Source organism: Populus euphratica, unplaced genomic scaffold, assembly GCF_000495115.2.
Source record: "Populus euphratica unplaced genomic scaffold, PopEup_1.0 scaffold17.1, whole genome shotgun sequence".
Lineage (NCBI taxonomy): Eukaryota > Viridiplantae > Streptophyta > Magnoliopsida > Malpighiales > Salicaceae > Populus > Populus euphratica.
The window spans coordinates 81,993-103,779 of record NW_011499884.1 but is presented as its reverse complement, the minus strand read 5'-3'; the positions used below and the strand labels follow the sequence as shown (position 1 = coordinate 103,779).

The 21,787-nt window shown below is 30.0% G+C and overlaps 1 protein-coding gene across 4 annotated transcripts; it reads left to right on the top strand.

Annotated features, from left to right (window-relative positions):
* Positions 1-8,790: 8,790 nt before the first annotated feature.
* On the top strand, positions 8,791-20,077 carry LOC105129890 (uncharacterized). 4 transcript variants are annotated; one of them, XM_011032135.1, is made up of 26 exons: positions 8,791-9,002; positions 9,392-9,646; positions 11,301-11,518; positions 11,946-12,051; positions 12,160-12,261; positions 12,500-12,559; positions 12,702-12,780; positions 13,015-13,165; positions 13,354-13,477; positions 13,598-13,778; positions 14,356-14,384; positions 14,931-15,079; positions 15,610-15,712; positions 15,893-15,988; positions 16,065-16,120; positions 16,215-16,338; positions 17,157-17,219; positions 17,338-17,397; positions 17,485-17,646; positions 17,934-18,007; positions 18,098-18,191; positions 18,383-18,519; positions 18,620-18,700; positions 19,185-19,321; positions 19,383-19,448; positions 19,496-19,646. In XM_011032135.1, the coding sequence occupies exons 2-25, from the start codon at positions 9,464-9,466 to the stop codon at positions 19,421-19,423; spliced, it is 2,610 nt and encodes an 869-aa protein (XP_011030437.1). In that variant the 5' UTR covers positions 8,791-9,002; positions 9,392-9,463; the 3' UTR covers positions 19,424-19,448; positions 19,496-19,646. The 4 variants fall into 4 exon arrangements, with proteins under 4 accessions (XP_011030437.1, XP_011030438.1, XP_011030435.1 ...); XM_011032136.1 differs by lacking the exons at positions 19,383-19,448; positions 19,496-19,646 and adding an exon at positions 19,666-20,077 and having other exon boundaries at positions 8,792-9,002; positions 13,018-13,165; positions 19,185-19,290; XM_011032133.1 differs by lacking the exons at positions 19,383-19,448; positions 19,496-19,646 and adding an exon at positions 19,666-20,077 and having other exon boundaries at positions 8,792-9,002; positions 19,185-19,290.
* The last annotated feature ends 1,710 nt before the right edge of the window (positions 20,078-21,787 follow it).

Genomic DNA, 21,787 nt, shown 5'->3' with positions numbered 1-21,787 from the left:
AATCTTTGATCCTCGTCGTGTGTTTGACAGCCAAGCAAGGAAAAACAAATGTATTTACAGTGTCCAATTAAAGCTCATCTCTGCAGTTCTTCAAGAACAACGTTCAGAACTTGCTTTCCAACAGCACTATTCAGTTTTTTTTTTTTTGTTTGGATTCCAATGTGCTATCAATCCATTCAGAACTGCAACTGAAAGATCTTCGATCATTCGATCTGATTAATTAATTGGTTTTGTTTTCTACTACGTTTTTTAAACCACAGACACCCCAAGATCGATCCATTGCATTGGTTTTCAAAGGGAAAATAATTTAATTTATTTGTCAGTGCATGGCCTGGATCCAGGTTCTCGATTCTTTAATCAACCGCCTAAACTCTTGTCTCTTTGCTATGTTTAGAATTTCTTTTAACACAACTGAACTTTAACTTAAATTCAAACTCTAAAACTGCTACAAAAATCAAACACTGATTTGTAATTTCAAATTTAATATTAAAGTTAACTTTTTTTAAATACTTATTTCTCTGCCTTTTATCTTTAAAAAATAAGTTTAAAAGGTAGTATAGAAAATAACATAAATTGAATTTTATTGATTTTAAATATTAAATTTAAATAATTAATTAATAGAAAATATTGAGGCTATTAGAATGTGTTTGATATTGTATTTTAAAAATGCTTTTGAAAATATTTTATTTTTTATTTTAAATTAATATTTTTTGATGTCATTTTAATATGTTACTATTAAAATAATTTTTAAAAAATAAAAAATATTTTAAAAAATAATTTCCACTATATTTTTAAATATATAATACTGGTTGATGTGAGTCCCCCGAGAATTGAGAATCCTGGGAAACTTCAACCAATTATCGTCTAGGCCCATAGCAGAGGCCCATCTGCGGAATTCAGGCCGACAAAACAGTGTCTTTGTCTAAATGTATGGGGAAAGCTAAGTTGATGTGATGTGATGTGATAGGACATGTGCTGTTGTTTTTTCCTAAATCTTTAAGCAGCAAGATCTATCGTATCTTGCAGTCGTGCAGGTGTTTTTTTTTTTACTTTTTTCTTTTTTCTTTCTTCGCCACGCGTACGGATATCAATGGCTGTGGCTCCTTCATTTTTCATTATCACCATCCCTGTTAAGCTAGCTTCATTCAAGACGAAAGGTCTTTTGCACCCCTTTTTGTCCCCCCTATCTCTCTCTTTATTTTATAACATCTCACACGTTAGAAAGGAAAAAAATTAATTAAATTAAAAAAAATAAAAATATATTTAAAAAACTAAATTATAAAAAAATAATTAAATTAATTAAAATTTTAAAAAAATCAATAGGTTTGATTTAATTTTAATCAAAATACCAAACCTAAATTAAAAAAAATTAAGTCAAACTGAACAAGTTATTTTAAACATATTTTTATCTTAAAATAACTAAATTAAATTAAAATTAATTGATTTAAACAGATTTTAATTTTAAAAAAAAACTAGTTTTTTTTTATAAAAAAAATAAAATAAAAATTAATTATTCTTATATAAAAGCTCATTTAAATAAATAAATAAATTGAATAATAATTACACAATAATCATGATTATTCTTTAAGGTATTTGAGAATTTATATTTTGATATTACTAATGTAGGATTGAGATTATCCTAGTAATAAAGTTGAAATATGTCCCGTGATTAACCAAAAAAAATAGTAAAATCTTCTCTGGTAAATGACCTCAGCTAACGATGGGCAATCATTATAACTGGTTGTTATTATTTTTTAAAATATTTTTAATTTTAATTATATTAAAAAAATAAAAGAAATTAATATTTATTAATAGCATTAACAAATTAATATTTTTTAAAAAAATATGGCTAAAACAAACAATATCAATGAATTGTACCGTTGTAAAAAGTTTTATTCTTAGATATCTTCTATTTCCATGGCTTCTGTATTTGAAATTAACCACAGAAAAATAAATATTTAATAACAGCTAAGAACTTAATTCAGCCGCGTGGATCCCAGCAATTCCAGCGTTGAAAACGCAGGTCATTCAGAGGAGCGCAATGCTGCTTTGAGCTCTGGAGAGCTCCAGTGTGCACTCAAAAGTGAACAGTTGAGACGTGCTCTGTCGCTCACTTTTTAAGTGAGCAGGAGAGACATTCACCACTGTTTACAGGGGTGTATGATTTCGGTCAGACTAAGTCTGATTTAAAGCTAATGACATTCAATTGATCCCACCTAATAAAAAAATTATATTTTATATTTTTAATTATATTTTATTAAAAACATTTAATCCCAATACTATTTTTATTTTTTATTATATTTTATCTCATGCTATTGCATGATTAAAAAATCAAAAAATTATATCATTATTAAACATATTTTTTATATGATAAAATTATTGATAATTTGATGGAATAATAAACAATATTTTATATAAAATATTATTTATTTTATAATATAAAAGTAATAATTAAATTTATAATATTTAAATTAAAAATCATCTATATATATATTATTTGATAATCTCAATTTAAAAATAATTTTTTAATCAAATATATTAAATAATTTTTTATTTAATTTTAAACTCAGTTATATTTTTAATTAAATATATATAAATATCAAATTAATTTTAATTAAAAATATTTTTTTATAAAATAATTTTTAAGTCACAGTCACAAAACTAGCCGTAATATCAAACTCCCACTTATTTTATCCGTCCCCCACTGGCCAGGTTGAAGACAGAAGCAAGAGTGGAGCCCCACATGGAAAAACTTTTTACATGATCAATCCTTCACTCGTCCCGCACGAAATTCACTTTAATCCCCATCAAATTTATATATATATAAAGACCGACCTCACTGGATTGGGTGATCTGAGTGTTGATAATAATGCTATTTTTTCAATGAGATAATTATGTTATTGGTACACTAACTTTTCAACATTTATTGATGAAGTATAAAGTTTTTTTAACAGCAGAGTATAGTTTTAAAATTTTACCCGATTTAAAATCCAAGTTTTAGGTTTTAACTGAACTGTTGGTTCATTGGATTGCTGGAGTCAATTCTTTTTTAAATTAAAATAATATTATTTTTATAAAAAAATAAAAATTAACAATTTATAACCGAGTTTTTAAATGAAATCTTACTGAATCAACCGAATCGCCAACTTAATTTTTTCTTCTCATATTTTTTCTTTAACCCTTCTTGATTTCAGCCTAAGTCAGTTAGATCCCAGATAAATCTGTTGTACTAGATTTCAAAATTACATGCTAGAATATGCATATTTGTTCAAAACTCTCAATCGAAGTATTTTGCCTAATTTCCATCAACTTTTCTACGAGAAACCTCTTTTTTATAATAAAGGATCTCAAAATTAAATTATATTTGTATAGATATTTTTTTTTTCTGTTCAAACCTCTCTAATTATATGATTGTTAGAAAGTAGTTTTTTTTAAAAAAAAAAATTAAGAAAATAAATTTCAAAAAAGTAAATTATTTTTTGATATTTGGTAGTATAATAAAAAATAAGTTGAAAAACACTTTACAATGTTTGGTTATATATTGAAAAATAACTTATTAATACTTTATTTTTTAAAGTTTATTAAAATAATAAAGAAGAAATCTTGTAAATTAAAAAGTTGAATGAGAATGAAATTGAAAAAATTCTAATATCATAAATTATCTCAAATAAAATAAATAATAATCAAAATAATAGAGATCAAATCTAACAAAAAAAAGAATTAAAAAATTAAAATAATAATAATTATTTTTTTATAAATTATTTCAAATAAAATAGGTAACAATCAAAATAATAAGGATCAGATTTGATATATAAAAAATTTCAATTAAAAAATTGTAAGAGAAAAGCAAATAACAATTATAAAAATAAAGATCAGAATTAATATAAAAAATAAATTATAACGGATTAAATTAAAATAAAAAATATTCAAAACAAAATATATATAGTAATCAAAAGTTTGAGAATCAAATTTAATTTAATAAGTAAATAATATAATATTTTTAAATTTTTTATAACTTCTATAAAGTGTATTCCATTCAAGAAAAATATTTTTTTAGAAACTAAACTAAAAACATTTTTGACAAAAAAAATTAAAAATTAATTTTAAAAAAATTATTTTATGTTAAACAAATAAGGCTTTGACGTGCTGGAGACCAGCTTGACAAAAAAGTCTCCTTTTGGATTCATAGATTGGAATGCATGATGAATAAGGTAGGTGTGTGTTAGTTTGGATCATTGCTATAAAATCTAATATAGTTTATGGCTAGATGAGCAACTTAAATAAATCTAAACAGTATTATTTTAGAGAGATTTTAAAAAATAAATTAGATATTATTTTTATGTTTAAATAAATTTAAATCTATTTTTTTTTTATGTTTGATGCTTCTAATCAAATGGACTAGTTTATAAATTTTATAAGTCAACATGGGTTCATATTTTTTTTTTCTTTTCAATCTCATTACTTGATATTTATTTTTTTAAATAGGATTTATAGTTTTTTTTTCTTTTTTTATATGGTTATCTTGATTTCATGACCTAACATATGTGTTTGGCGATCTAATATGAGTGAGTTCACGTGTTTTTTTAATTTTTAATTAGCTTTTATTTTATTTTATTTTAGATTTTTTTGTATATGAATTTTTTTAAAAAATATTCTTTAAAATTTAATTTATTTAAAATTAGTTTTAATAATTTTTTAATACCCAATACTTTTAATAAAATGACTTGAGATAAGGGTTGCCATAAGTTTTATTTACTTATTCTTTTTCATTTATGATTGGATATTTCTTTCAAAAAAACAAAGAATTTTATGATGTTTTTTGTATTTTAAATTAAGTTCTCTTAATCTTATAATTTGATATATAGATATAACAAGTTCAATCTAATAGACTCATATTTTTTTATATCTTATAATTTTTTTAATCTTATTCTATATTTAATTTTTTTTAATATTTTATTAATTAAATATCAGTTTTTCTAAATTTATTATTTTTAGTTAAATGACCGGAGTTATAATATTATTGGGTTAACAATAACATTTCTAAAACTTTTTTTTATTTTTTTAGTCTTCAACATTGTTTTTTTTCTCGTTTAACATTTTTTTTTGTTCCTCTAAAACGTGATTACATTTCCAGGATATCATTTTTTTTCTCGTTTTGTTTTTTATTCGACCTGCCAAGAATCACAGGTCAAATAGCTTGTTTTGTCTGATTTGCATAAGCTTTTCTGTTTTGCGATGACATGATAGTTGGTTTTGATTAATTAATTTCAAACTCTGAGCTTTTCTTCGGGAGAAATTTCTTCCAAATAGAAGGAGATTTTTCAACCGATAAATGAATTTATTTTTCTACAAGTAAATTACTTGTTCGAAATCTTCATATCATAAAAAAGGGGAAAAATCGAGGATTGAAATAATTGATTGGAATGTTTTCTTTTAATTATACTCAATTGATAGATAGCGAGATGGTGGTATACCAATAGTGTAATTATCTCCTTTGAGAGGTTTTAATCAATGTAATTAAAAGGAAATTTTACTTTAATTAACGTAGGAGCGAGAATTAACGTGTATTAATTGAGGAGAGATATTAACATTTCCCCTTTTCATGTTGCTCTGTTTACTTTAACAAAGCAACCTCTCTGTTTTTTTTTTCTACTTTCTACTTTCTGCTTTTTTTTTTTAATTATTCTTTAGTCTCTTTTTTTTTTCAATTAATTTATCTCTCAATAAGTTTGTTTATTTTGTTATCATAATTTAAAAGATAAACTTGAATTTTTAATTATTTTTTAGTTATTTTTTTTAAATTTTATTATTTTATATTTAATTGATTTAAAATTAAATTTTATAATTTATTTTATTTTTTATAAAGTTATCTTAATTTTATTATTCGGGTGCTTTAATAGTTTAACATGTGTTGATTCAAGTATATTTTATAATTTTTTTATAATTTTTTTATTTAATATTAAATTAATTAAAAACTAATTTTTATATTTTTTATGAGATTATATCAATTTCAATAACACATTCAACAGGGTAATATTAATTAACTAAGTCGATTTAATATATTTTTATTTTAACATGTTAAAATATCATCTTAAAAGTAATTTTATTTAAATTTTATTTTTAACAATAATTTTATTTTTTTGGAAAAGTTAATTGACCACGTAATTTAATTTTTTTACTATAAAATACATCAGGAATAATTGAATGTTTTTTATATTAAAAAAACTGATATGATCCGTATCTTAGTTAAATCAGTATCTAATGTCGTACTATTTGAATAAACTCCAAAATAAATAGTAAAATATTATTTGTCACGATGACCTCAAGTCTGGTGGGGCATTATGTAGTACCACAGTAAAAAGTTTTGTGCCTGTTTGTTAACGTGTTTTTAATTGTCATTGAGTTTGTTTTGATTTTTGTATTTTAAAAAAAATATAAATTATATATTTTTAATTAATTTTGATATATTAATATAAAAATTTTTAAAAATAATATTTTAAAATAAAAAACATTTTCTAAAAAACCCAACATGTTTGCTCGGGATTACAACACAAATAGAAATCGGTGAAGATTCAATTTGTTTTTTTTTTTATATTTTTTTTTTTTAAAAAATTTTTTTTAAATATTTTTAAATAAAAAATATTTTTTAAAAATCCAATACTACAATTAAATATTAAAAATTAATATAATTAAAAATTTTATAATTTATAAAAATAATTAAAATACACGTAAAGTAAGTTAAAAAAAAACACTGCTGGATGACGATATCAAGTAGGCGTCCCCTGACATGTGCATCCTGGACGAGGCAAGTTGAAGGAAGGGTGGCGCCCACCATGGAATAGCTTTTACACAAGCAGCCAGGAAGGCCACTGGCAGGGGTCCCCGATCAGATACACCCGCACGTTTCCCCTGCGATTGGATTCATAACTCCTAAGATATATCTCTTTCTCGACGTGCAAGATGAACTTTCTGGGACGCCCCTTTTAGTGGAATTTATGATGGTATATTGACAGACTTCATTTCGGTTCCTTGTCATGGTTTCTATTTTACAATGATTATTTCATACAGTAGTGATAACGATATGTTTCCTGTGCACGATTTATTTTTGTATTTGAAATTGTATTTATGTGTGTCTGGTTTGAAAAAAATTAAATTATTTTTTAATATTTTTATTTTAAAATATTAATATCAAAACTAAAAAAATTATTTTAATATATTTTAAAATAAAAAATATTTTAAAAATGTATTATTGTAATGTGGATCATGTACAAATTTAAATTTCATGGGACTCACCTTATAGTATAATCTGGAAACTCAATTAACCTAGTCTGAGATCAAAACTACAAATTAAACTCTTTAATTCAACTCAATTTATTTTTATTTATAAAATATTAAAAACAATTTTATATTAAAAAAATCAAGTTTTTTAGTGACCCGGTCCAGACCAAATCCCACCCATGAGTCATGCTAGATATTATAAATACACCTCGCATTCGGAGGACTAGGAGAATTACTTAAATGGCATCTCAAGTTATCCAAAATATAACTGTGTTCTCAATGAGATGATATGTATATGTATATGTATATGTATGTATGTATATAGGTCAAATATTTTCGGGTCAACTTACATCTACTTAAATTAAAGCTTTTGTAAATCAATTCTTAAATAATTTATCCGGCTTAAATAATGATAAATTAATACAAGTTTGTATTATATGGTCAAATCCAAAATAATAACACAAGTAAAATCTAATATGAGACAAACTTTAATCATAAATAATTAAATTATTATGTTATTTTTCAAATTGATAAAATTTAAAGATTTGAAAAATAAGGAATTAAAGTTCTATTTGGTTACACATTTATTTTGTGTTTGAAAATATTTTTTAAAATAATTTAAATTGAAAAAATTATTAAATATTATCAAATAATTTTAATATACCAATTCTGGAATTATAAAAAAATACTTAAAAAAATAATTAATTATAATCTAAGTTTTCAATCCAAATATATTTAAAAAAAACAATAAATGCACTCTTTTTTTATTTAAAAGTGTGTTTGCTTGCATGGTTTTTCCTGTATTTCAAGTAATTATAATAACATAAATATTTAAATATATTAAAAATATCATTTATTTTTGATAAAATTATTAATTCATGTAATTGTTTTTCCATGACAATACAAATATTTAATTATATTAAAAATACAATTTATTTTTAATGAGAATTATTTATTTACAAGGTTGTTTTTGTATTTCAATTAACCATAATAATATAAATATTTAGATACAATAAAAATATAATTTATTTTTTATGAAAACTATTTATTTATGTAATTGCTTCTGTGGTTGCAGGAATCACAATAATATAAATATTTAATTATATTAAAAATACAATTTATTTTTAATGAGAATTATTTATTTACAAGGTTGATTTTGTATTTCAATTAACCATAACAATATAAATATTTAGATACAATAAGAATATAATTTATTTTTTACGAAAACTATTTATTTATGTAATTGCTCTGTGGTTGAAGGAATCACAATAACATAAATATTTAATTATATTAAAAATACAATTTATTTTTTATAAGAACTATTTATTTGTATTATTGTTTTTGTGTTTGATGCAATCATAACACCAAATATTTGATTTTAATTTATTAAAAATGCAATTTATTTTTTTGACTTTCGGCGACGGCATCGAGACGCAAGAAATTTGAGGCTACACCTGTGTAAAAACACGGTACACCTCCCAGGATTTCCTTATCGGGCTCATCCACTTTAAGTCTTCTGCTCTCCTTAGCACAGAGGGGGAGAGGGAGACTGTCTCTATTTTAGCCAGGCTTATCTGCCTGGGACATATATCTCTGGCTTTTTAAGACAGCGAAGCTTTTGAGAGTTGTGATAGGTGTACGGGGTTTGAACTTTTAAGGGAATGCCACTTGTTGGTTCAGACCAGACGCACGCTGTCTTCACATTCTGGTAACATCTTGCGAAGGTAATTAGGTTTTCAATCTTCTCTTACTCATATCTCCCTCCTCCTCCTTGTGTTTTTTGCTCCAGAACTCTATGCACCGTGTGACTATTAGAACAATACTACTCGCCATAGAGAAGCTAACCAACGGGAACCAACCTGCTAATAATCAAATAAATAATCAAAGCTTTGGAAATGAGCATGTGAATCTTTGGAAATGAGCATTCCACTCGTGAGTTTTCGGACCCTGAATCGTGGTTATTAAATAAATAATTTAAACTCTGAATTTGATAAATTGTGTTATGTTTATTTATTCATGAACCCACCAGCTACTTATGCACAAGCCTTCACCGAGCTTGAAGTCTCTTCGATGTGTGTGTGTGTGTATATATATATATATATATATTCTGCAGGGTTTTGGCACTTCAAAAATCTGAGACAATCCAACTAATAACGCAGGAATTAGAACTTGGGATTTCCTTTCAATGTCAAGAATGAGAGTAGCAGTGGTTGGTGCTGGGCTTAGTGGACTTGTTTCAGCTTATGTTCTTGCCAGAGCGGGTGCTGAGGTTGTTCTGTACGAGAAAGAGGACTACTTGGGCGGCCATGCTAAAACTGTCCGCTTCGATGGTGTTGATTTAGACCTCGGTTTCATGGTCTTCAATCGGGTCAGCAACTGCTTATCTATTTTTCATTTTTCTTTAATTCTCTGTCGCTCTCTTGCTTTCCCTCAATGGCACAGGCATGGTTTGATATATAGATGTTCTCGTGCTTTATCACGTTAAAAAGGAAAGAAAATAATGATTAAAAAATATGCATGAACTCGAGATCACTCCAGTGCTTGTTCGACTACATGGAGCTACCTATAACTGTTTTCTTCTGAAAAGATAAATAGAAATTCGGTTGATAAATACAAAGAACAATATTTTTAATGTGTTACATTCTTTTCCGTGGCCTCTAGGCACAATGGAATTATACTTTTCCGTTGAGTATTGAGTAGTGACGCGGACGCCTGTGAAGCATCGCAATTGTTCTCAAGGGAAACTCTTTCAAGTTATATATATATATATAATCGCTATTCTATTTTTTATTTATTCTGATAACATGTTATGAGATCTATAGAGTTATGGAAGATTAGAAAGGTAATTTTTCTTGGTACCACCCTGTTGGATGCATTAAATGCAATAAAATAGTGTTTAATTATTATTTTGGAGATAGAGTTTCTATTTTCTATTTTCTGTTGTGAAAATATAAATAATTATTGTAAAACCATATCAAAAACAAATTTATTTTATGTTTTTGTTTTTTCATCTCCTCAACTTGACATTTATTATCTTTATCTTTTCTATCAGCAACTGAACGGGTAGTCTTTTTTTCGTGGCTGACTTGTCTGGCTACAACAATAATAATTGTGTCTAACAAGGTTGTTGGAAAACTCTGGACATAGATGTAATGAAAACATAGCAACTATAATAATAATTATATTAAAACACTTCTAAAACTCTGAAATTTTATTTCATCATGAAAGCTTCTAAAGTGAGTTTTGAACACGATTATAACCTTTTTTTCATACTTGAAGACTTATGACTTAACCCCTTGATTTTTATTGATTGTTGTAATGGTAAGAAACATGTTGGCCTTTTCTTGGTCCGCAATCTTCCATTTTTAAATTCTTACAGGAAAAACCTATATTCAAAGCTTAGATAAAACAAAACCATGGGGTTAAAGTGCATGTATTAAATCATGAAAAATTAATGGCATGTTTAGTGATCAAATGTATATTCTAATTGACAATATAATGAGATGATTCATTGCATTCCTATGTTTGGTTGTAAGAACTTTTAAAGATACAATGGAGGTCTCAATAAAGTTTCATTTTTAATCCTTCTAGTTCAAAATATAGTCTTTATATTTTATTTTTATTTCTAATTTAGGTCTTATTTGAAATTTATTATCCTTGTATTTTATAAACAAATACAACTTAGTTCTTACTTGCTAGCTAAGCTAGACAAGAGTTCTAATTATAGGAAAATATATCTTGTTAAATAATAGTATCCATGATAACAGTATCTCTTTGTCAATAGCTATAACTCAACTGTTATTAGTTTTTCTTCTTCCATTGAGAGGTCTTGAGTTAAAGCCTCTTTTATAATAATAAAATAAATAAATAAATTCGAATCTCATTATAATAATATTTGACGTGAATTTTTCCTAGCTAACCAAAGCTTAGCAAATTGGTCATGTGTAAATGAGGTTGTAGGTTTTGTCACAAACTTGCGAGTAGGATTAATTGACTTGGAAAGATATTGGGATCATGAACAGGTAACGTGTCCAAATATGATGGAGTTCTTTGAGAACCTTGGGATAGACATGGAGTTATCAGATGTGTCGTTCTCAGTGAGCTTAGACCAAGGCAAGGGTTATGAATGGGGAAGCAGAAATGGGTTTTCAGGTTTGTTTGCTCAGAAGAAGAATGTGTTAAGTCCGTACTTTTGGAAAGTGCTTCGAGAAATTGTCAAGTTTAAGGATGATGTGCTCAGGTGAGCCATTCTCTTTTCACACACACACACATATAAAGAGTGCTGAAGACATTAAACTTAGACCGCATGTGGTACTTGTATTTATTTTTGGAGCTGAGAATTAGCTGCTTACATCAAACTTACAAGGCATGTTGTTAATTAGGATACAGGATGTGCAATCACCATACATTCAATAAAATTTGTTGTATGTGCAATCGCCATACATGCATATGATTTTCAGGAACTTATTGGGTTTTTGATCTTCTAGACTTTTGTTGTTTGGGCATATAGATAGTTGGCAGTGTGTGATTTCATGAGTTTTGACCTGAGAGTTTGACTCTGTTCAAGGATAGACAAGCCTTTTAAGGCACTGATTAATGTCTCACGGTAATTCTAATGTTCTCTCAGTGGGAATGGCACCTAATTTAATTTTTCTTTTTTATTGCAGTTATCTTGAGGTTCTTGAGAATAACCCAGTTGTTGATAGGAATGAAACCTTAGGTCAATTCGTCAAGTCAGGAGGTTACTCTGAATTATTTCAGAAGGCTTATCTTGTGAGATCTCTAGAACATTTATCGGTCCCATTTTTTCAACCGTCCGATTAGATTCTACCTTTGATCAGTTCAGTTACTTAATGACATAAATAACGTTGCTTTTCTTAGGTTCCTGTTTGTGGTTCTATATGGTCCTGCCCTTCAGAAGGAGTCATGAACTTTTCAGCTTTCTCTGTACTCTCATTTTTCCGTAATCATCATTTACTTCAGGTAAGTGCTCTTTCTGAAAGAAGTGTAATGCATCAATTTAACCAATAAGTGATGCCAATATGTGCATGAATTGTTTCAAGTAAATTGCAATCATTGTCATCCAACCATTTCTATGTGCACCATTGAACAGAGTTCTTTTGGCACTACGTAAGCAAACCTTTTGTTTTTGTCTGTTACTGGAGTTCTAGGCAAATAGATGTATCGGATTTCTCATTGAATGCTCTTTCATACTATACAGCTCTTTGGTCGGCCTCCGTGGCTCAGAGTAAGACGGCAATCTCGTTCTTATGTCAACAAGGTGCTCAATTGTTGCTTTTACAGTGCATCATATTATTTCTTAGCAGTGTCTGAGTAGTCGTTTAAAGTTAATGGGTTTTAGTTTTGAGCTGAAATGGCATGCTTCTTATGTTTAATATTAATTCAATGTGCCAAAAAATCAGGTCAGAGAAAAGCTGGAAAGTTGGGGTTGCCAAATACGAACTGGTTGTGAGGTACAGGCTGTTTCAACTACAGATGAGGGTAAGCAGTAACATTAATTTAGTGGAAAATTCAAGGCGCTAGATTCTGTTTAGCATAAAATGATGATTTATGCTTGATGATGTAAGGTATTTAAAAGCAGAAGTTGATTGTATGTACAACTTCTGCAGAAGCAAAGAAAAACTTGAAATAAAGTTAAAAGAAGGAAAATGAACTGAAAAATCCTAAGTAACTGATGAGCAATACTTTTCTCTAGTAACATGAGAAGTATCTTAGCAGGTTGTGCAGTACTCTGCAGAGATGGCTCGCTAGAAATGTACAGTGGCTGCATAATGGCTGTCCATGCCCCAGATGCTCTGGGAATATTAGGGGAGCAAGCAACATTTGATGAGACGAGAATACTTGGTGCTTTCCAATATATGTATAGGTATTTATTTTTATTGTTTTTCACTTTTCATTTGTAATGTCAGGACTCAAGAATAAATGAACGAGCACTTCTTAACTTTTTGTAGTTGAAGTTTAACAAAAACTAACTGTTGAAAAGTTGATGTAATTGTAAACTCATTTATTTCACTTGCTCAAGATTTTCAATCATTCCACAATTTCTATTGGCAGCGAAATCTTCCTTCACCGTGATAAAAAATTTATGCCCCAAAACTCAGCGGCATGGTGTGCTTGGAATTTCTTGGGAAGTACAGAGAATAAAGCCTGTCTGACATATTGGCTGAATGTGCTTCAGGTTTGTTTTTAAATTTGTAATTAAGTCTCAGAATTTATCTGTCAGATTTGAAAAGAACAAGAAATTAGCCCAATGTCCCACTATCTAATTCTGTTTTTGAAATGTTGTACCATGCTGCAGAATATTGATGAAACAGGTCTACCTTTTCTTGTGACGCTTAATCCCGATAATGCACCAGATCATACCTTACTCCAATGGTCGACCGGTCATCCAATTCCATCTGTAGCTGCCACAAAAGCTTCACTTGAACTTGAGCATATTCAAGGCAAGAGGAGAATTTGGTTTGGTGGAGCCTACCAGGGTAAGTCTTTTGCTTGTGAAGAAGGACACTAGTACAGATACAATGTTTGCTTCTTCTATCAGATGAATTTTTATATATTCTGTATTACCTTTTCTTTCCAGATGCACTCATGATTCAAAACATGATTTCACTTGGTGATATCCAGATAAAAATAGAACTTTAAGGGCTATGCTCATTTTTTTGTACTCTTATAGGCTGCAAGTGAAATGTCTTTCGGAAGAAAATAAGAAAAGTGAAATAATGTTTCGGTATAAGATAGAAGGTTGAAGACTCTAGCAATTATTGACGACCTTAGATAATCTGGAAAATACTTCAATCAACTGCTGGTGGCTTTGCTAACATTAGTTTGTGGCAAACTTGTAATTCCAGTTTTTTATTTGATGTGGGGAGATGAGCTTATTTGCCACACACCTTTTTTTTATCTTTCCAGATCTAGAAGGAGAGATTCTTTTGAAGTTTCCCTGATAATTCATTTCTTTTTTTGTTCAGTCTTCAGAGACACTGCAACTTTTCAGATTTTAGATTACTGGATTAGCTTGATACTTGATCAACTGACCTGTTCGTGTTGCATTTTCAGGTTATGGCTTCCATGAAGATCGACTAAAGGTAGACATAATTAAGTAGAGATCCACTATGTTTGTAGTGAAAATTCAATTCCTCTTTGTTGTATTTTTGGTCAGTTTCCACATTTCTTTTTGTTGGGAAGGTATAAAATATTGAAATGTTTTCTAGTTCTAGAGTACAAAGGAATCGACCGCTGATACATTTCTGCTATGAAATTCTGTTAACCAACCTATGTTCTCTGAACTCTTTGTGGAAATGTCGTCTTCAACTCTTGCAATGAAAATACCTTCTTTTTTATATGATTTGAAAAATTGAGTTCAAAATGTATCCTGCAACAGGTAACAAATTAGCATGCAAACTTGCTTATGAATTACTGTTCTCTTTTCTGAAACATGCTTTTGGTACTCAAAATTGAAAATCAAACAGGGCCTTGTTTTCTTGTCTCCATGAATTCATTAAGTATCCAGTGTTCTTTTCATGATATCATGAAGTTGGTGTTCTGCCATGGACAAGTGAGGGATATCAGTTCTTTGTATTGGTGCCGATACAAGAAAATGAAATTATTTCTCTTTCTATTACACTTTGCAGTCTGGCATGGTTGCTGCACATGGTTTGCTTGGAAAAAGTTGTGACATTATGAGGAATCCAAAACATATGGTACCTTCTATGTTAGAAACTGGGGCGCGCCTTTTTGTTACTAGATTTCTTGGACATCATATCTCTACTGGCTGTTTAACGTGAGTTCACTTATAAAGATAATTGCATTCCCTTCTTATGATGTTTTTCTTTCTAGCATTTTGCTGTTAGGAAAACATGCATACAGTCTGCTCTTTCTTTTATATTCATAAGGTCACCCCTTCTTATCCAAGACCAAATGTAGGTTGTATAATGGTTATCATCTTTCACTTGGATGCTGGACTGCAAGAGCATTGGAGGTTTAGTATCTGAGGTGTTTTCTTCACTTCATGGGAATGGGTTCATGTAAACATGTAGCCATTTAGTGAATGTTCATTTCCTTTTGTAATTATTCTTCTGTCGTGGGTGGATGATGCAAAATGTGGGTGTTCTGTAGATTCAGCTCCTCTATTGTCTTTTCAGGACGAAATCTCGTGTTACAACATTACTATCTTTGTTACCTGTCCAAATTGTTTAACTTGATTCTCATTTCTTCAATAAGCTTGTGTTTTCAGTCTCGAATATTACTGCCATTGACAGCCCATACTAGATTTTCCTCTCTTTTTTTAATCAACATATGGTGATTTGACAGTTTGCTGGAGGATGGAGGCACAGTTTTCTCCTTTGAGGGAACTTCTAAAAAATGTTCTCTGAAAACTGTTTTGAAGGTTCACAATCCGCAGTTTTACTGGAAGGTATGTACTCCAATGTAGTTTTGCTTTTGAGTGAGTCGCATGCCACCTTGAGTTCAAAATTAGGAAAAGTTTTAACTGAATGTCGTGACAAAAAGCAGAAGGTATTTTAAAATTTAGAATAATTTAGTGCCTAGTTGAAAACTTTCACTACAACTAATGAGCCCAAGAAAATTTTCTCAGATAATGACACAGGCCGATTTAGGCCTCGCAGATGCATATATCAATGGTGATTTTTCCTTTGTTGACAAAGATGAAGGTCTTATAAACCTTTTCATGGTGAGATAACTGATATAAGCTATCTCTTGTGGATGGACTTCCAAAGAATTCTCTTTTCTAATAATTTATATTGCAGATTCTCATTGTAAATAGAGATGCTGATAATTCTACATCCAAGTTGAACAAGAAAAGGTGTGTTGTGACTGGTAACTCCAAGAATATGATATTAAAAGAGATTGAATCTTATATCTTATTTCATCAAGTATTCCCCCCCTGTTTGTCTCAGGGGCTGGTGGACACCATTATTATTCACAGCTGGTATTGCATCTGCAAAATTTTTCATTCAGCATGTTTCAAGGAAAAATACTCTTACACAAGCTCGCAGAAATATCTCTCGTCATTATGACCTGGTATGAGATGGTTGAACTGGCACTAACTCCAAAAATTCAGTTTTCTTAGAGCGGCTAACATTATGCTTAAACATCTCTTTCTATGCCGTTTTGGATTTTTCTCTAATGTCTTCTTACGTGTAATGGAAGGAAAAAAAAATAGGCCACGGCTGCTTGCAAGGCTCAATGGAAAAATTATTTAATCTTTGAGATGGAGATGACGGTGCAAAGATTTGAACACCGAACCCTTTCTTTTAGATGGTTCCAGTTCATACCATTTAAACTGTCACATCTTGCTAAATTTAAGCCTTTTAGAGTGGAGGCCTAACATTTCTTTCAATGTCATTCTTGCTATACCTTTAATGGAGATACCAAAGTCAATTCCTCATCTCATTAGTGCATTTTGGAAATATCTGAAAACAAGAGTGAGAAAAGCTACCAAATAACTTCTAAGATTCTATGTAATCTTACATATGTGAACCAGTAAAGTAATGGACTTGCCAAAGCATTCACATGAAAGCATTGCCAAAGTTTTAGTTTCTAAGGTTCATCTTGAATCTTGTCAAAGTAAGAACTCTTCTAAATCGTGTGTCAGATCATAACGATGAGACAGTGCTGCTTCTACTCTAACAAATATTCACAGGGGCTACAATTTCAGAATTCTAAATTAGTGACCTCGTCAGCTTTTTCCCATATTGAAGTGTTGTGAGGGTACTTGGTTTCATTATTTTTCCACACGTTCAGTTTTGTTGTGGCCTTAAACTGTTTTGGTTGTGAAAGAAGTAATTAAGCGTGATTTATGACTAGAAGCTTACATCCCTTTCTGGTTGTGTCTCCAGAGTAATGAACTTTTTGCTCTGTTCTTGGATGAAACAATGACATACTCCTGCGCGCTATTTAAGGTTGGAAGCCCTGCATATTGATGATTTCATTTAAAATAACGCATGAAAAAAACAATATAATCCTTGGCATGCTATGTTTAACTGATGATATATTCATATTCCTGTGTTGTTTTAAAAGAAAGAAGATGAAGACTTGAAATCCGCACAGATTCAAAAAATATCCCTTCTAATCGAAAAGGTAAGCCTGTTAATTATTCTTGGACAGCTTGACCAAGGTTGCTTGATACTAATGTCCACTTTTATGTGCTTGCATTTGACAATCTAGGCTAGAGTCAATAAAGACCATGAAGTTCTTGAGATTGGTTGTGGCTGGGGAACCTTAGCTATTGAAGTTGTCCAACGAACTGGATGTAGATATACTGGCATCACTCTATCTGAGGAGCAACTAAAATATGCAGAATTGAAAGTGAAGGAAGCGGGCCTCCAGGTATGAAGTAGAAATTTAAAAGGACTTCTGCAATTCTGATATCGCCCAGATTTTCCTACTTTTTTTCATTTTGCAGTCTTCACATGCAAATGGATGTAAAAAGCTTGTCCAACATAATTAAAGATCGTATTATATAGCAAGCAAGGATAAAGTTGGCAGTGTTGTTCTGACTTAACTGTCAAGGAGATAGGGTTTTGTAGCAGTGGATTTCTTTTTCTCTGTATTAAAGCAGAACATGGTTGTTTCTGAAATCAAGTAACTTGTTTTAACGTTAACCATGTTACCAGGACAGTATAAAATTTCACCTCTGTGATTATCGCCAATTGCCCATGACCCACAAATACGACAGGATAATATCATGGTGAGTTCTTTCACCACCATTTTACATTCTGATCTTAGAATGTTGTACTAATACCATTGCTTTGATGCCCTTCTCTTTGCACTTGTCCAGTGAAATGATAGAAGCTGTTGGCCACGAATACATGGAAGAGTTTTTTGGTTGCTGCGAATCAGTATTGGACGAAAATGGGCTTTTTGTCCTACAGGTAATGAAAATATGGGAAAAAAATAGTTTTGCATATTTGTGCACATTTCAATTGTAAAGTAATGGGTTTGATGGCATAAATCAGTGCTTAATTGCCAGTTTCTGTAGCAGTTTGGCCAATGCACATTACTCTATGTTTTAGTTGACACCGAGGCCTAAGGGGGCTAATGGTTTTCTAACATATTTTTGTAGTTCATATCAATCCCGGAAGAAAGATATGACTTGTACAGGCAGAGTTCAGATTTTATTAAGGAATATATATTTCCTGGTGGATGCTTGCCTTCATTAACCAAGATAACATCAGCCATGGCCTCTTCATCAAGACTCTGGTAGAGGCCATCATCAGTTTTAGCTGAATTTTGCTGCTGATGTTTTGCTCTTTCTTCAAACTACTTTTCTGCAAAATGAATTTAATTTGTGTTTGTGTAGTGTGGAGCACGTGGAAAATATCGGAATTCAGTACTATCAAACACTTAGATACTGGAGAAAAAACTTCTTGGAGAATCAGAGGTAAAAATCACTTCAGAATTTTTCACATTATTTTGTAACTTGTGGGGTCAGCTTCACCATGTGCAACAATTATTTTGAGTACCAGGTTGACTGTTACTGGATGCCTGATGATTCATGATGACAAATGTCAAATTATTTGACTACAATGAGATTACATGATTACTTGCTAGATCCTTGTTGATCACACTACATTTTAAAACTAGCTGCTAGGCAGTGATCTTCATGAATAATGCTTGACACAATTCACTTTGCCCCAGAGAAAAGAAAATACTTGGCTTTAGAATAATGAAAATATTTGACATAATAATGCTTGACACAATTCACTCACTATTACTTGGTTGATCTAACTATGACGTTTGCAATATCTGACACCAGAAGTTTATGAAAAATATGATCTTTAATGTCTTTTTACTGATAACCATGGTGGCTAATTGTAGAATAACTATAATTTTTAGAATTAAACAGACTATTTTATGGTGGGCAGAGAAATTCTTTCCCTGGGATTCAATGAAAAGTTCATTCGAACATGGGAGTATTATTTTGACTATTGTGCAGCTGGTTTCAAGACACACACACTTGGAAATTATCAGGTACATCTCAAGATTGCAAAATTGCTTCTCAATGCTCTCTGTAAATACGTGTCAATCAATCTCTCATTAAACTTCTTTGAAACATATCATGCATGCTCTAAATATCAATACGCAGAAAAAAAAGTGTGTTTAGTCTTGGATCATGGAGGTAAGCAAGAATACTTGCTTAGCTTCTATTAGAAAAATCCGGGCCTGATCAGTAAAATCTTGATAATCTATATCACATAACAACTTACATGAATATATTCAATGATAGCTAATTTTCTGGTGAATTATTTATGTACTAATTTATTTGGTCCGAAATTACATATGGCTTTATTAAAATCCTGTCCTTGAGCTTCTGAAAAAAGAAATTCGCTTTCCTCTGTAATGTAGGTTGTATTTTCACGTCCTGGAAATGTTGCTGCACTAAGCAATCCATACAGAGGTTTCCCTTCAGCATACTGATCCTTCTCTCTGAAGGAAGACAGCACCAACACATGGAAGCCAGTCCAAGCATTAATTTCTCTGTTTTTCTGTGCTTCTTTGTCAAGTTATGTTGATCATTTGTTGTCGGTGATAAAATCTTGCACCAAATTCGAAGCTCTAAATTATTGCTTTGTCTGTTCTGTTCTGTTGTCAGTGATCGAATTATTGCTTGGCCTGGCAAGTGGCAACTATAATTTTTTTATTATTTGAGGTGAGCGAGAATCTTGCCTTTTGATTTGGGAAAAAGATTTGCTACGTGGCACAAATTTAGGATACAATTTCGATTCGCTTTTCAAATAAAGAATTTTGCTTTTGCTTTTTTGCCCGTGCTGAAGTGATTGATGATGATAATAATAATAATGGTAATAATAATAATAATAATTTGGAGAGAAAACTTCATGTTTGCCCATGTAAATTTATCAATATTACATTTCTATCTAATATTTTTATAATTTCCAAAAGTTTGGTATTTTTTTCTATCCATCAAATAGCCTCCGTTTTATTTTGTTTCAGGTTTATGAATGTTTATGTGATAGATTATAGCATGTTTGTAGATTAAGAGGGAAAAGGAGAGAAGAAGGAAAAGATGAAAAAGTGAGCTTTCTGTAATAGTTGAAGAGTGAAATTGAAACTTACTAGAAACTATAGGGGAGCTAATGGGAAAGTTTAGGCTATGAGGATAGAAGTGAAGCATTGATCAATCTATGAGGGCAAAAACGACGTACAGCTTAATCTTGATCTCCTGTAACATGTACTGACATGTTTTTGCTTTATTACTCGGCAAGTCGATAACGTATGTTACCAGATCAATGAAAATGATTAATTCCTAGCAACAAAAACCCTTGTCTATCTACCTGTCTAGTCTAGCAGTTCTTTGATCGACCTTTCCAGCTGCTTTTATTCCCAAGTTTTGCTGCAATTATCAGGTATGTATGTATGTTCTTGTTTCTTTTTGTATCCAATGAACATAGAAATGCTCACATATACACGCTTGGAGTTGGCTAATCCTCCCCAAAGAAAAAGGAAAGGAAAACAAATCAAAGATCTTCTATATATATATATATATATATATATGCAGGTATTTTCTTTTGCTCAGCTTCCATAATATCCATCATGGATTTTGTTTTTGGAATTAATAATCGTCATCAGAGATCTTACTTTACCTTTGATACGTGTGTTAAGGTGGCTAGACCTTTTTATAAAATTCTGCCTGTATAGAAAGCTATGTATGTTTAGCTGGAAACCCAAAAAATGTTGCAGACATGGTGAATTAAAATACTTAATTCATGGATGTATAATATTGTATAAACAAGTTCATGAGTCGTGCTAGATTAGAATCTCTTAATTAAGAAATCAATACCCTATATATAAATAATTTAATTAATGAAAAAGAGAAAATCCTGGATATTTAGCTGACCGTCTGGCTACAAAACCATGAAGTTGTTAGCTGGCCGTCGAGCTGCTCCTATATAACAGCATCGTTAGCCTTCTTGAACTTGATCATCGTGAGGAGTAGAGAAATTCATCATGTTGATTTGTAGATCATATAAAGCTCGAGGTTTAATTCTCTCGCAGTCTTGTAGCATCAATGGCCGCTGCACATTGTTCCTCTGGAGAGACTGGTGCTGTTCTGATCCATGGAAAACAAATGGCACCTTCTCGGTTAGAAGCTTGGGCTCGTCTTTTTGTTAATAAATTTCTTGGAAGTCATATCTCCACTGACCGTTTAATGTAAGTTCACCAGCGAAAATGATCATTTTTTTATATTAGTTTACAAGTTTTTCGAAAATGAATAAATATAATTGTCAAGAAATTAGAAAAACCAATTAAACTAAGGGGGTGTTTAATTTATATATTTTCTGATTACTAATGTATATTGAAATCATTTATATGGAGAAGAAATATAATGAAATAATCATCATTACTTTTAGTTTTTTTTTTTTAATTTAGATGATAGCATGTACTGATTAAATTGAGAAAAAATACGAGCTAATTATAAGAATTCGAAGGCAATAAAAAACGCACAAAT